Source organism: Xenopus laevis, chromosome 3S (assembly GCF_017654675.1).
Source record: "Xenopus laevis strain J_2021 chromosome 3S, Xenopus_laevis_v10.1, whole genome shotgun sequence".
Lineage (NCBI taxonomy): Eukaryota > Metazoa > Chordata > Amphibia > Anura > Pipidae > Xenopus > Xenopus laevis.
This window is the reverse complement of record NC_054376.1, coordinates 62,115,507-62,127,635: the sequence shown is the minus strand read 5'-3', so window position 1 is coordinate 62,127,635 and position 12,129 is coordinate 62,115,507. Positions and strand designations below refer to the sequence as shown.

Here is a 12,129-nt window from a genome sequence, read left to right as displayed (position 1 = left end):
AGTATGGATAACACTAATTTTTAAGCAGGTTCAGTTTTTTAACTTTTAAGCACTTCTCTATTAGAACAATGTGCCTAACTTATAGCAAGATCTTGTAATTAATGTTGCGTATGTCAACCCAAAATCAGCGACACCCATGGGATCAGGCACAGATGACCCCCGCCCCCCTTAATCAAGTTATCCTTGCTGTGTGGAAGGGAAATGTGTGTACACTTGCACAATTTGTAAATATTTTCCTGCACATCACCTGTGAGTTAACAAACATCTTGCTAAAACAAATGCTCAAAACTATCACCAAGGATTTAGTTTTAATGCTATTGTGCCTTCCGTTCTTTTATCCACCCTCTAACTTGGTAATTTGTTACACAAGCAACCACTCACCCTTTCAAGCAACTTCTGTAGTTTGAGAGCTTTCTCTTCTCTTAGTTTCTCTCTGAGCTGCTGAGCTTTCAGCTGTTTCTCCTCATGCTTCTTTTTGGATTCAGCAATTGTTCTGTGGAAATGAATGCAAATTTTCTTCTTTAGCAATGAGCAACCACAGGAATTGAAAGGGGCAGTATATCCATTTTTTCAATTTGAGTTAAATGAACAGGGCTTGTGTTGAACATACTTTTTACTTATTGTTTTCTCCAAAAAAAGAATTAAGTTATATGGTTAAACTAAACAGGACAAACAAAGAAAGCTACTCATATATAGTCCTTGTGCAGCAGTAAGATAACCAGGCACAGTTACATGCTTTACTAAATACATTTAAGAATAACCCAATTTTGCTTGTTCTTTTTGGAGACTATGGTAAATGGGCAACAGGGTAAATATATAGTGAATAAAGTACCCCCTCTTGTAAAATATAAGGATATTATAAGTTACCGAGGTGTTTCATGACCATATAAAAACACGAGGCCGAAGGCTGAGTGTTTTTATACAGGTCATGGAACTCCGAGGTAACTTCTAATATCCTCATATTTTACAACTGGGGGTACTTTATTTATTATAATACACAAATTTCAGTGAGTCATGTGACCGAAATGACATCAGAACTCACCGTTTATAAGGATATAATTTACAAGATATTCATGGCTTTTGTGTATTATATATATATATATATATTCCAGCTCACCTACAATTATATTTCATACTATTTAAGGCAAGTGTGCATCTTCTCATATGTCATATTTTAATGCCCTTAAATTATTTAATTTTATGTATTTAAGACTGATTATCTGCACAGTTTGAGTCACAAAAAAAAACTTTTAGTGGAAAAGTTTTCCATTGTCTCTTTATTCTAAACAGCAATTATGGAAGTAGAAATTGTCAGACCTTTTTCGAGATGGAGAAGAAAGCTTTTCATGCATGTGTATTCCATGTCCAGGTGGCCTTGAAGGCTCTTCCTCCACCATATCCCCCCAGGATGTGTTCTGTCTCCATGATTCTCTGGCTATAAAAACAAAAATATGTTTATACTAAATAGGCTAACAGGTAATTTTTTTAGGCCTAAAACACACAGGGGTTTTGCAGATAAAGGGTCTTTCCGTACGTTGGTTCACCATACTTAATAAGAGAAAAGAGGAGGATTGTTACCTAGTCTCTATTTTGTAGCTTCCTGTGTGTGTGTAGGATCAGGGCCGAGTGTACTTTTCCATGTCACTTTCCTGAGTTTCATCAGTCTGATCCCTCCATTGTTAATTTTATGGTGTTAAAGCACATTAGTCATAACTTTAATGGTGGGGATAGATTACATAAAGGGGAACTATTGCAAAAATGAAAATTTAATATAAGCTTCCTCATACTGATGTAAGAAACTTTCTAAATACAATCAATTAAAAATTCTGCATTGTTTTTGAAATAATCAAGCTTCTATTCACTATTCCTCTCTCAGCATCTGTTTCTCTTCATTCTGCCTTCATGCAGCAGGTGTCAGATGAATGATCCAATATATCTTATATGTGGACTTCCTTTCCTAGCAAATGAATTAGAACTCAAATAACGGATTCCAGTAAAAACAAAATAACTGCCTTTTGCATAAATTCGCATTTAGAGAGACAGGATTTCTGGTGATTTTAATAGAGTGAGCTCTAATACATCTTCTAGGCAAAAGGAGCCCCCTATTAGATATAGTGGATCATTTATCTGACACCCAACTCCTGAATGAAGAAAGAATGAGGAGAAACATGTTGAGAGAGGAATAGTGAAGATGAACTTGATTATTTCAAAAACGGTACAGAATTTTTAATTGATTGTATTAGGAAAGTTTCTTATTTCAGTATGCTATAGATTATATTTAGCAATAGTTCCTCTTTACAATTACAACAGAGGGCAATCTTACTGGATCTATAAAATTTAAGTTTGGTGCCAAAAGGTCTGAACATTGATTTAGATCTAGCAGTGTTTTCTTGATTTAGGGACAAACTTATCAAAATGTGAGATTAGAACTCACCACAAAAAAATTCACTCACTTTCTATCCATTCCTATGGGGTTTTTAGAAATGCATTTATCAAACGGTGAACTCTAATTTTCACACATTAATAAATACAATTATAAATTCCCATAGGAATGAAGGGAAGGCGGGTAAGTTTTTTGTGGAGAGCTCTAATCTCACATGGATTTTAGTGGTTTTGAATTCATTAAAAAATCGGAAGTGCAAACGAAAAAAAAAAAAGCTAAGCAATGCATTCAAGTTTTTTGGAAATTCCTAGGAAAAAAAATTCAGAGGTCCAATAAGATCAACTTTGGCAACTTTAACTTGGCAATTTCTGGTTTTTTTTTTTTCATTCAAAAAAATTTCACATTTTTAGAGCTTTTTAGAAATGTAGAAAAACCACAAATTTTTCGAGGTTCATGGAACAAATAGCAATTCAATTGTTAGTAAATGGGCCCAGTAGTGTCTTTCATTAGCAACATTTGTAGACTTTGTTACACAGGCTTTTAGCAACACTTGCTGATTTTGTTGCATTCTGACACTATGTAACGTATTGCAAAGTTTTAAATATTTGTAAATATTGTCTTCTCTATTCAATCCTTTGTTGCGATGTTCTTAGGATCGTTAAGTTTGAGTTCATATATACATATGTCTGATCTTAGAGATTGTATTTATATTAACTATTTATTAAGCAGTATCCAATAAGAAGTTTGTGCAGGGATAATTAAAGGTAGAGGTGGGTATCCAATTGCATTCTTTCAGCCTCTACATATTTGTGGCCAATGCAACAAGCCACACCCCCTGAGGAGGAGAAATGGAGTGTTCAGGTAAAATGTCGAGTTTTAGGTGCCTATTGATAGCCAGCCTCTTTCCTGGTTCATCATATGCCAGCTTCTCTAAATTTGTCCAGAATGCTATTATCTTGCAGTGATAGCACTTAAATTTGGTAGTTTGCTTGTGAGTATACAAATGGGTTTGTTTTCAAATGTTATAAAAAAATCTACTGGCACTTCTGTGGTAGAATCAAGGTGGCAACAGTGTACAGTTGATTGATTGTTCAAAGTGACTATTGCAGTCCTGCTTTTTCAAGGTGGTGGTCAGAGCGGGATTTACTTTTTTTTTTTATTAACTATTAATAAAATATTAGGCATTGCCCTATGTGTGTGCTTTCTTTTCTTTCCATTTTCTAGACGTTTGGTACAAAAGTTTACCTTTATTTAATCTTACCTTCATAATCTGCTAATACATCATTCCAGTCCATGGACATGCCATTATAAAGAACACTTCCACTGCCAATGCTAGCCTAAGAACATTAGGAAACAGAAATGTGAAATTAACTATGGATAAGACATGTAAGTGCTTGGTTACATTTATGAAATTGTTTTATTTAAATGTTTGCACCTATGCTTATTTCTTACCATGAAAGCTACTAAGCAAATTCAAACAAACTGTTCTAACAAATTGTCTAGGAAATCAAATATTCACATACAGAACAGACGTATCCAGAACAGACACTGCAGTTTTAAAATACTGGGTCTGTCAATCACTTTTGGAAACATTATGTAACTAGAGAATTATTTAACCCAACCAACAATTTTGGCCATTTTTTCCTCTAACCAATCCTGTTTCTAGTGGCAGAACTACTGGAGAAGCAGGGGGTGCAACTGCACCTGTGCCTACCCCCACACAGGGCCTGCTGGTATACCCTTAGCATAGTTGCTGTGCATGCTTGAAGGTATCAGATGGTAATGAAGTGACGTGCTAGTTGAGCTACTGCTTTTTTTAGCTCCCTCTTTAATTGTACCCTAACAGAAACTTTTCCATTAATTGTTAAATGTTTTCTGGTACAATGATAGTTATGTTCTTTCACACAGTTTCCACAGCAACATTATATTAAAGTGGAGGTTCACCTATTGGACAATAGCCTATGTCATAAAAAACATTTTTGTAATTTATCTTTAATAATTTAATTGTAAAAGAGAGATGCAGGCTGCCGAATAAGTAAATTCAGGGATGAATCTGCATTGCGCATGCCTTCATTCTGCTTCTTTCTGATCCAATTGACTAAATCTTGCCAGCAAATGGAATCAAAGATGAGAAAATGAAGCAGGAGAGGGAAGGAATGCAGATTCAGTCCTGAATTTCCTTATTCGCAGCCTGCATCTCTTAGACTTCTATGTGTCAGTATCTCTATTTAAACTTTATATTTGATCAGAGCCGGGCCAAGCCAGCCAGGTGCCCTAGGCAATACGGCCGGCCACCTCCTGCATGCGCTCATTCATGCGGTGATGTCAAGCGTGCGCCTGCTCAGGGTTAAGTAGATGAAAGAGGTATGTGCCTGGCTTCCTCTCTATATTTGCACCCTAGGCATGTGCCTCTTTTACCTACCCCTAGTTCTGGCCCTGTATTTGATTTCTATTTCCTTCTATAATACAGCACTGCTAAATATGTTGGTGCTTTATAAATAATTATTTAAAAAATAATAAAAGAATATTTACCATAAAAAACAATTTCTGTTAATAAGGCCCTCTCCTTCTACTACGAGAAAATGAAGAAAGGGTCAGGTTTCCTGTAATCTTGTATTCCTGATTCAATAATAGTAATACAATAAATCTTGTACCATTTGTGTATATAGCAATTTTAAATGAAAGGGCACTACTAAATTTGCTTTATTTATTTGAGTAATGATAGGTGTCCCTTGGTGGTACATTTATAAGTTATTTTAAGTAATATAAATGTTCCTAACATCTGATATTATTCTAGTTACATTTCAAAATTAAAAAACATACAACTTAATATCAGTAAAAGGAATTTTGTTTCCAGTTGACTTACAGAGAAGTCACTTTCATTGTCAATCTCAATGTCATTGTTCTCTTCTGCCTCAATCTCTCTTGTTAGTTGCTCTTCTTCTGCAATAGCACTTGCAATAGCTTCTTCATTGGCCTTCTCCAGTCGATCTGCTAGCTCCTCTTTCTTAGCAAGAACTTCCGCCATGGACTATGAGCAAATCAAAAACAAAGGAGTGCAGCAAATCAGGGCCACAAAACATGGTTTAAAAAATGACTAGAAGAGCAAGAAGTTTTCATTTAACCACCATCTAATATCTGCTGTCTGTAAGGTGTCATTGCCCAAAAACCTCCTTAAAATGAACATCAAATATGCAGCATAGTTTGCCATGTTCCAGTGATCACAAAGGTTTAACACATAAAACAACACAAATTAAATATGGAAAATGAAAGCTTTACAATTAATTAATATTGAGGATTTAATATGATTCCAAATATTTCTTACAAACATTAAAAACCCTGGAAAAAGGATGCGGGTGCGATGCCATCAATTTAAGGAGACAGACATAAAAAGCAGACGTTCTGATACCCCTGCTATAGTTCATCAGAATTTCTTTCCTGTTCATTTGGGAACATCAGTAATGCACATGCAGTAGCTAAACAGAAATGCAAACGTCCAAAGTTGCCAAACTGTTAGAAAAGTGCAAGTTGGATATGGCCACACTTGCACTTCTCTGTAGTTAAAAAAGCAGTAACAACAAAAGATAAAAATGTGTTTTAAAGAAATGAATATATCATGTAATGTTACCCTGCACTGGTAAAACGGGTATGTTTGCTTCAGAAACACTACTATAGTTTATATAAACAAGCTGCTAAATAGCAATGGTGGGATTTGAAAAAAGGCTATATGGCACAGGTTAAATAGTGGATAACAGATAACATTATGTTCTACAGAGTTTATCTGCTTTGTAACATGAGCCTTTTCTCCTTTGAATGGCTGCCCCCATTGCTACACAGCAGCTTATTTATATAAACAATAGTAGTGATTCTGAAGCAAACACACCAGTTTTACCTCGTTTTTTTTTTTTATATTTTACTGTTTCTTTGAGGAATACCATTAGGGCAGCTCTGTCATAAAAGCAATAATCAGTGTGTATACTGCCTTGGTCAGAACAAACAGCAATGACCACCAGTGCCTTTCAGAGTAACTGATGTTTTGGTCTGTGATATAATTTAATATTATTAAGGACCACTACACTTTGTTTTGTATTTTATATGTGTATATGTTTAATGGGTATTGTATGCTCAATTACTTTGATTTTGCTTTTTATTTCTAGCTGTGACTTGATACTGAAGTGTACCATAGAATGATATAAGGGAAATGGAACAACACTCATCACATATTGAAATCTGTTTTTTTTTTTCACAGAGGTGGGGCAGTTTTTTTTACTTTCACTTTCCATTCAGCACTTCCTAGATGTCACTGCTTTCCCCTCATTCCCCCTCCCTCCTTACATTCTATAATATTGTAGGGCAATGTGTATGGGCGTTAGTTCCCTCATTCGGTGCATACACAAGATTTTGGCGTGATACACAACTTGTCTTAATAACAGTGTCCACAAAATGGCTCCTGCCAGGGTGCTGTGATTGTGTAATTCCAAGACTGAAGGAAACAAATTTTAAATAATAAATGTAGTGTAAGTTTTATTTTGCTCAGCTAACATGATAAAAAATTATTTGGCAATATTTCTTTGGGTGACAGGTCCCTTTTAAAGCCATGTAAATACATTTCAAATAAGAGTTTGAATTTCGTTTAGTATTTGGCAAAATCATTCATCATCGTCCATAAACTTTGGATTCACTGCATCTCTATGTCTTGGAATTTTGTTTTCTGGTTGGACAAAATTATAGCAAGGATATTGATAACTTCAGAAGTAATGTATATTAGAATTATATTTCTGCAAAAATTAAGGAATCTGTTTAATTGTTAATTACTGTTTACACAATATTTAACACATATATGAGATATCACAAAAAATAATTATGTGTAAAGATACACATTGACTTATGCATTTCTATTGAATAGCTTGTGTGTCACGTCTGAGTTTTGCAATGGGCAGAGATTTGTTATGATTAAAGGAAAAGTAAGCCTTTTATATTAAAACCCCTAAAATTTCTCTAAACAGCCCCTAGAATAAGATACTTTTCTCCTTGCATTCAAATTTATTTCCGTTCTCTATTACAGCCAGATGTACTGCAGCGCTTTTAGTTACTTCCTTGTCTAGCTTGAAGCTCCACCTCCTTTTGATTCCTCAGCACTACTTCTTTCAACTTACCGTGCATGCTCACTGCTTCTGCTCTAATAAATATCAATCAAGCATGCACAGTACGCATTTCTTTGAGGTCTTCATAGTCAGAGAGAAAAGGAGTCTCAGAAAGAAAAAGGGGGTGGGGCTTCATGTTAGACAAGGAAGTCATAAAAAGAACTGCAGTTCAACTGGCTGTAATTGAGAAATTAAATAAATCTGAATGCAGGGAGAAAGGTATGGAGTTCTGGGGCTGTTTAGAGTAATTTCAGAGATAGAAAAAAATTATTTAAATATCTTTAAACATACATACATACAATGCATCCTGGCAAATGTTACTAATACCCCCAACATCTTAATGGGTTAAATAGCCAGACTGTCTTATGTGAGTGCAGCTCTGTTGTTATTTATTAACAACACAGTGTATCCAAACAATGGCCCTTTGATAAAACTGTAAGTTTCAGTGTCAGCACAGGTAACTATAAAGTAAAAAATAAAATAAAATAAAATATTTAGCTAACTAGTATTTAAGATTCACATGATATAACACAATATAAACCAATGGAATATACATAAGTTTATTTGACAAATGTAACCTCAATTTCCGCTTAAGTTTTTTTGCCTTCCAGTGACTTCTAAGTGTAGCAGCACAGTAGCATCACAGACACTCAAAAGATAGGGAGCTGCTGTGGACAATTTTGAAGGCATGGATCATTACTGTTTTAGGGCTGCTGAACTGTGGGATTCTACAGTAAGGTCAGTGTATTAAATACAGCATTACTAGCTGTATATCATTTTTTATGTAGCTCTCCTTCAAAGAACCAGTACCAACAAAAAAATATTAACCTGACTTGCCACATTAGTTATTTAATTCATGCTCAGGTAGGAATCTTTTCTTGTAATCAAGGTTTCTGATTTTTGTTTCAGTATGCTTTCTATCAGCTTTTGAGCTACCCGAAAAATAAATGTCTGTTCAGAAAATGTACCAGCATTTTGAAATAGAAGTATCATTCTTTTTGAAATGGTGCTGACTTTATTGCAGCAGAAAGTGTAAATGCACTTTAATTTTACTCATCCTTTAATACTATAAGGACTTCTTTCTCCAGCTTGCAGGGAATTTTGAGACATGATTACTTTTAACATCTACAGTTGCAGAAAATGTGTGTTAGATGATCATGATTTTAATGTGCACATAATACATAAAAGAAAATGAGTAGTATTGTTGGATTATAAGAACGATGCATTTGCCATTTTTTAAAATAACATTTATGTATGTATTATAGACAGATATTTTCCATGCATTAATTGATAGACAGAAATTTCAAGCAGTAGTTCCAAATGACAAATGTATGAATTGTTATGATCCTTTAACTAAATCTGAATCAGTTCACTGACGAACAGCTGCAGCTCGAATGATACAAAGAGTTTACCTTTCTCAATAAGTTCGTCACAAGAGGAAACATTTTCACAGATAAGAGAAAAATAAATGGTTAGTTATTTGCTAAAGGAATAGTATGGCAAGCCTAGACTGTCATGCGGAAAGAGTCAACAGAGATCTAATACAGCATATCTAATAGGCATTTCCTAAAAAACTTGCACTAGTACAAAAATAATTAGAAACTGCACAGGCAGCAGAGAAGTTCATATGCTTAGTGGGCCAAGGAAATGATTCCTGGGTGAAAAAACATTTGCCTGTCATGAACCAACAAGCATGAAAAAATAGTGTGAGAGACAATTTTTACCTATATATTTACAGATTTTGAGAATGGGACCACCCTCCTGTGTGTGCTGTCTGAATAAATTACAATAAGTCATTCTCACTCACTCAGCGCCAAGTTTCATCTATACTTTAAGAATGCAACTCTTTCCCTTCAGTATAACAGCTAACTGTGCTTCAGTTTAAAATTTAGGAATGATTCCTCAGAATACCAATAAATGTCTCAAGTATATAATTTTTCCCATTTCCTCAACCTTCAGCTTATATATAACCCTTACTTAGAAATGCATTTTGGTAATACAACATGCACCCATACTCTCTTCATCTTTCTGCCAACAATACTATCCAGCAAAGCTCCACCTTACTGTGTGTAAAGAGGTCATACACACAAAAACTGTTTTGTTTTTTTGTTTTTTGCGTATTGTAATCCTAACATAGACTATCACAACTTCCTAACATAGACTAATTAAAAATGTCAATAGTTTTCATTTATTTGCAAATGTGGTTGCTATGAGAAGCAGTTTTTGCCTGGCTCATGCAAGACAGCTGATTAAAATACCTAAAGGAGAAGTGCCTCCTATTGTTTTCAGTCAATACATTGAAAACCACTAAACTTTTTTCTGTATTTTTATAAAGTTTTCAGATCCATTAAGAACAGCCATAACATTTATCATCAAGGACTCTCAATGTACAGCATTTTGGGTGCATGGTTTCCGTATGTTCATAACACAAACAGTTTTCATTAATCAAAACGCGTAAGAGTAAAAAGAAGAAAAATACAAGGTCAGGCCTATAAAAGCACCATTAAACATTTATAATAAAAAGTTTCTTAAAATTTCATCAAGCAAAAAACTGTTGTTGTTTTTAATATGTTTTCCATGCAACTGGTGACCTATCTACAAGACAAAGTATTTAAAATAAATCTCCATTAGTATATAAATAACAGGTTCTTACCAATTTTCCAGCACTCACGTTTGAAAGGTCCAGATCACTGCCTGGCTTCCTTCCCCCTCGAGCTGTGTCTACTGTGCAGGGCAACTCTGTCTTCTGCATTTTAGATAGTGGGTCAAGAAACACAACAGGTATGTCCAGACATTTAAGTGAGGTGATCGACTGAGATAGGCATGTTCCTATCGTCTTTAGATCTTCTAGAGATTTATGAACAGTAATCTAGAAAAGAATACAACCACCGCATTAATTTTAATCTGTTCATTTTGTTTCCTATTGTTTGTCTTATATGTAACATTTTACCATGATTGTACAAAACATGAAGTTAGATTTTCCTGTTCCCTTTTTGGAACAATATTCTCTGTTTGATTAAGACTGAAGATCCCCATTAGAAAAATGAAAAATTAATTCAAGTCCAATTACTTTATTATTTGAATGTAATTTATTTCATGACATTATTCGGCACAATATTTTATATTGAAATTAGCTACTTAGCAAATTGGCAAATGCTGGAAAACTAGTACCAGAGTAATTCATAAGATTAGAGGAATTTAGGAAATAAAGGAACACCCCAATTCAAGACACAAACATTCAACTGATGACTGAATCTACCTCAGTCGTTTTAGAGGACTGGTTAGCAATATGACTATTTATTACACTTTCATTATTGGTTGTGAACAGAAGTAGATTAAAAATATCATATTATACTTATATTAAATATTTTGGCATTATTGGTACTTGCTTTCAACTGTTTGCTCAACCCAAAAGTACACATTTTCTGATCTCCAAAGCAGCAGCGGATCTCACTAATACACAAACGCACTTTTGGGTCTAATCCATCCTAAATCAGTTTCCATCTGTGTGACTTTTTGTAGCCAGAAAATCTTCCAAAACATATTTTCTGCCAGAAAAAATAACTAAGAAGACAGCATTCTATGCAATCACATCATGTTTGGAAACATTTAAATTATAGAAAACTTTAGAGTAAGTAATTGCTGTGATACTATCATTTCATCAATCCAAATCATTATACAGAACTAGGTACTGGGCACAGCCGTATAGGTTATCACTGATTGATATTAAGAAGCTTGATCCAGTTCATCCTTTACCACCTACTTACTTTACTGGCAAATATCATTTATCCTTCTTTTTTATACAGAGCAGTTTTTGCTCTGATACGTGGAGAATTAAACACAAAAACCACAGAGATTTTGGATTTCCTTTTTTTTGTACCTCTGCAAACAAAGAACAGCGCAGAACTCCCTAAGAACAGTGTCAGATGCCAAAACATATTCATACTTTTGCATTCAACAAATATCTTCAGTGGTTTAGGGAGTTTTCCGGAGTAAACCTTGGAATGACATAAAGGCTTCATAATCCTATTACTCACTGACACCTTGCCAAAGATTGTACCCTGTAATCCCTAGGATGTTCTTTGCTTCTGTGCCTCCACCAGTGATGATTTAGTTGAAAAACATGTTCCACACAATATTATAATTCAGCAAAAAAAAGAAAAAAAAAGTAAGATTTACTATGACAGAAGGTCAGGGATTCTTGCCAATATGGACTCTAATTTAATGAATAGCCTTATATTGTACTTAACTGTTAATCTCCTTCATAGATGCCCATATTGTATGACCTTGTTTCAGGATAAAATAAATCAATTAAAAAAAAGTTGTACATGTTAAAGCTTAAAGTGGACCTGTCACTCAGACACAAAAATCTGTATAATAAAAGTCCTTTTCAAATTAAACATGAAATCCAATTTCTATGTTTTAATAAAGCATTCACAGCTGTTGTAAGCTCATTTAAAAATCTCAGCTGTCAATCAAAAACTGTCTGTCCCTCTTCTATGCGAGGAGGGGCAGACAATTACTTTCACTTTCCATTCAGCACTTCCTATATGTCACTGCTCTCCCCACATTCCCCCGTTCTCTTCACCATTTAATTTAATT

At 34.5% G+C, this 12,129-nt stretch overlaps 1 protein-coding gene across 4 annotated transcripts in view; it reads right to left on the bottom strand.

The window, feature by feature from the left end:
* The window catches only part of scaper.S (S-phase cyclin A-associated protein in the ER S homeolog), a 153,039-nt gene that overhangs the window by 94,230 nt on the left and 46,680 nt on the right, over positions 1-12,129 (bottom strand). For 3 of the 4 annotated variants that reach the window (XR_005966651.1, XM_041588392.1, XM_041588394.1), the window contains 5 exons: positions 10,181-10,396; positions 5,250-5,414; positions 3,645-3,720; positions 1,318-1,435; positions 382-493 (listed from right to left, as the gene is read on the bottom strand). Coding sequence is in view for 3 of the 4 variants with exons in the window: in XM_041588392.1 (XP_041444326.1) it covers positions 382-493; positions 1,318-1,435; positions 3,645-3,720; positions 5,250-5,414; positions 10,181-10,396 (687 nt within the window). In the remaining variant the exon portion in view is untranslated. The remainder of the gene's footprint in view (positions 1-381; positions 494-1,317; positions 1,436-3,644; positions 3,721-5,249; positions 5,415-10,180; positions 10,397-12,129) is intronic. The other variant, XM_041588393.1, reaches the window with a different exon arrangement.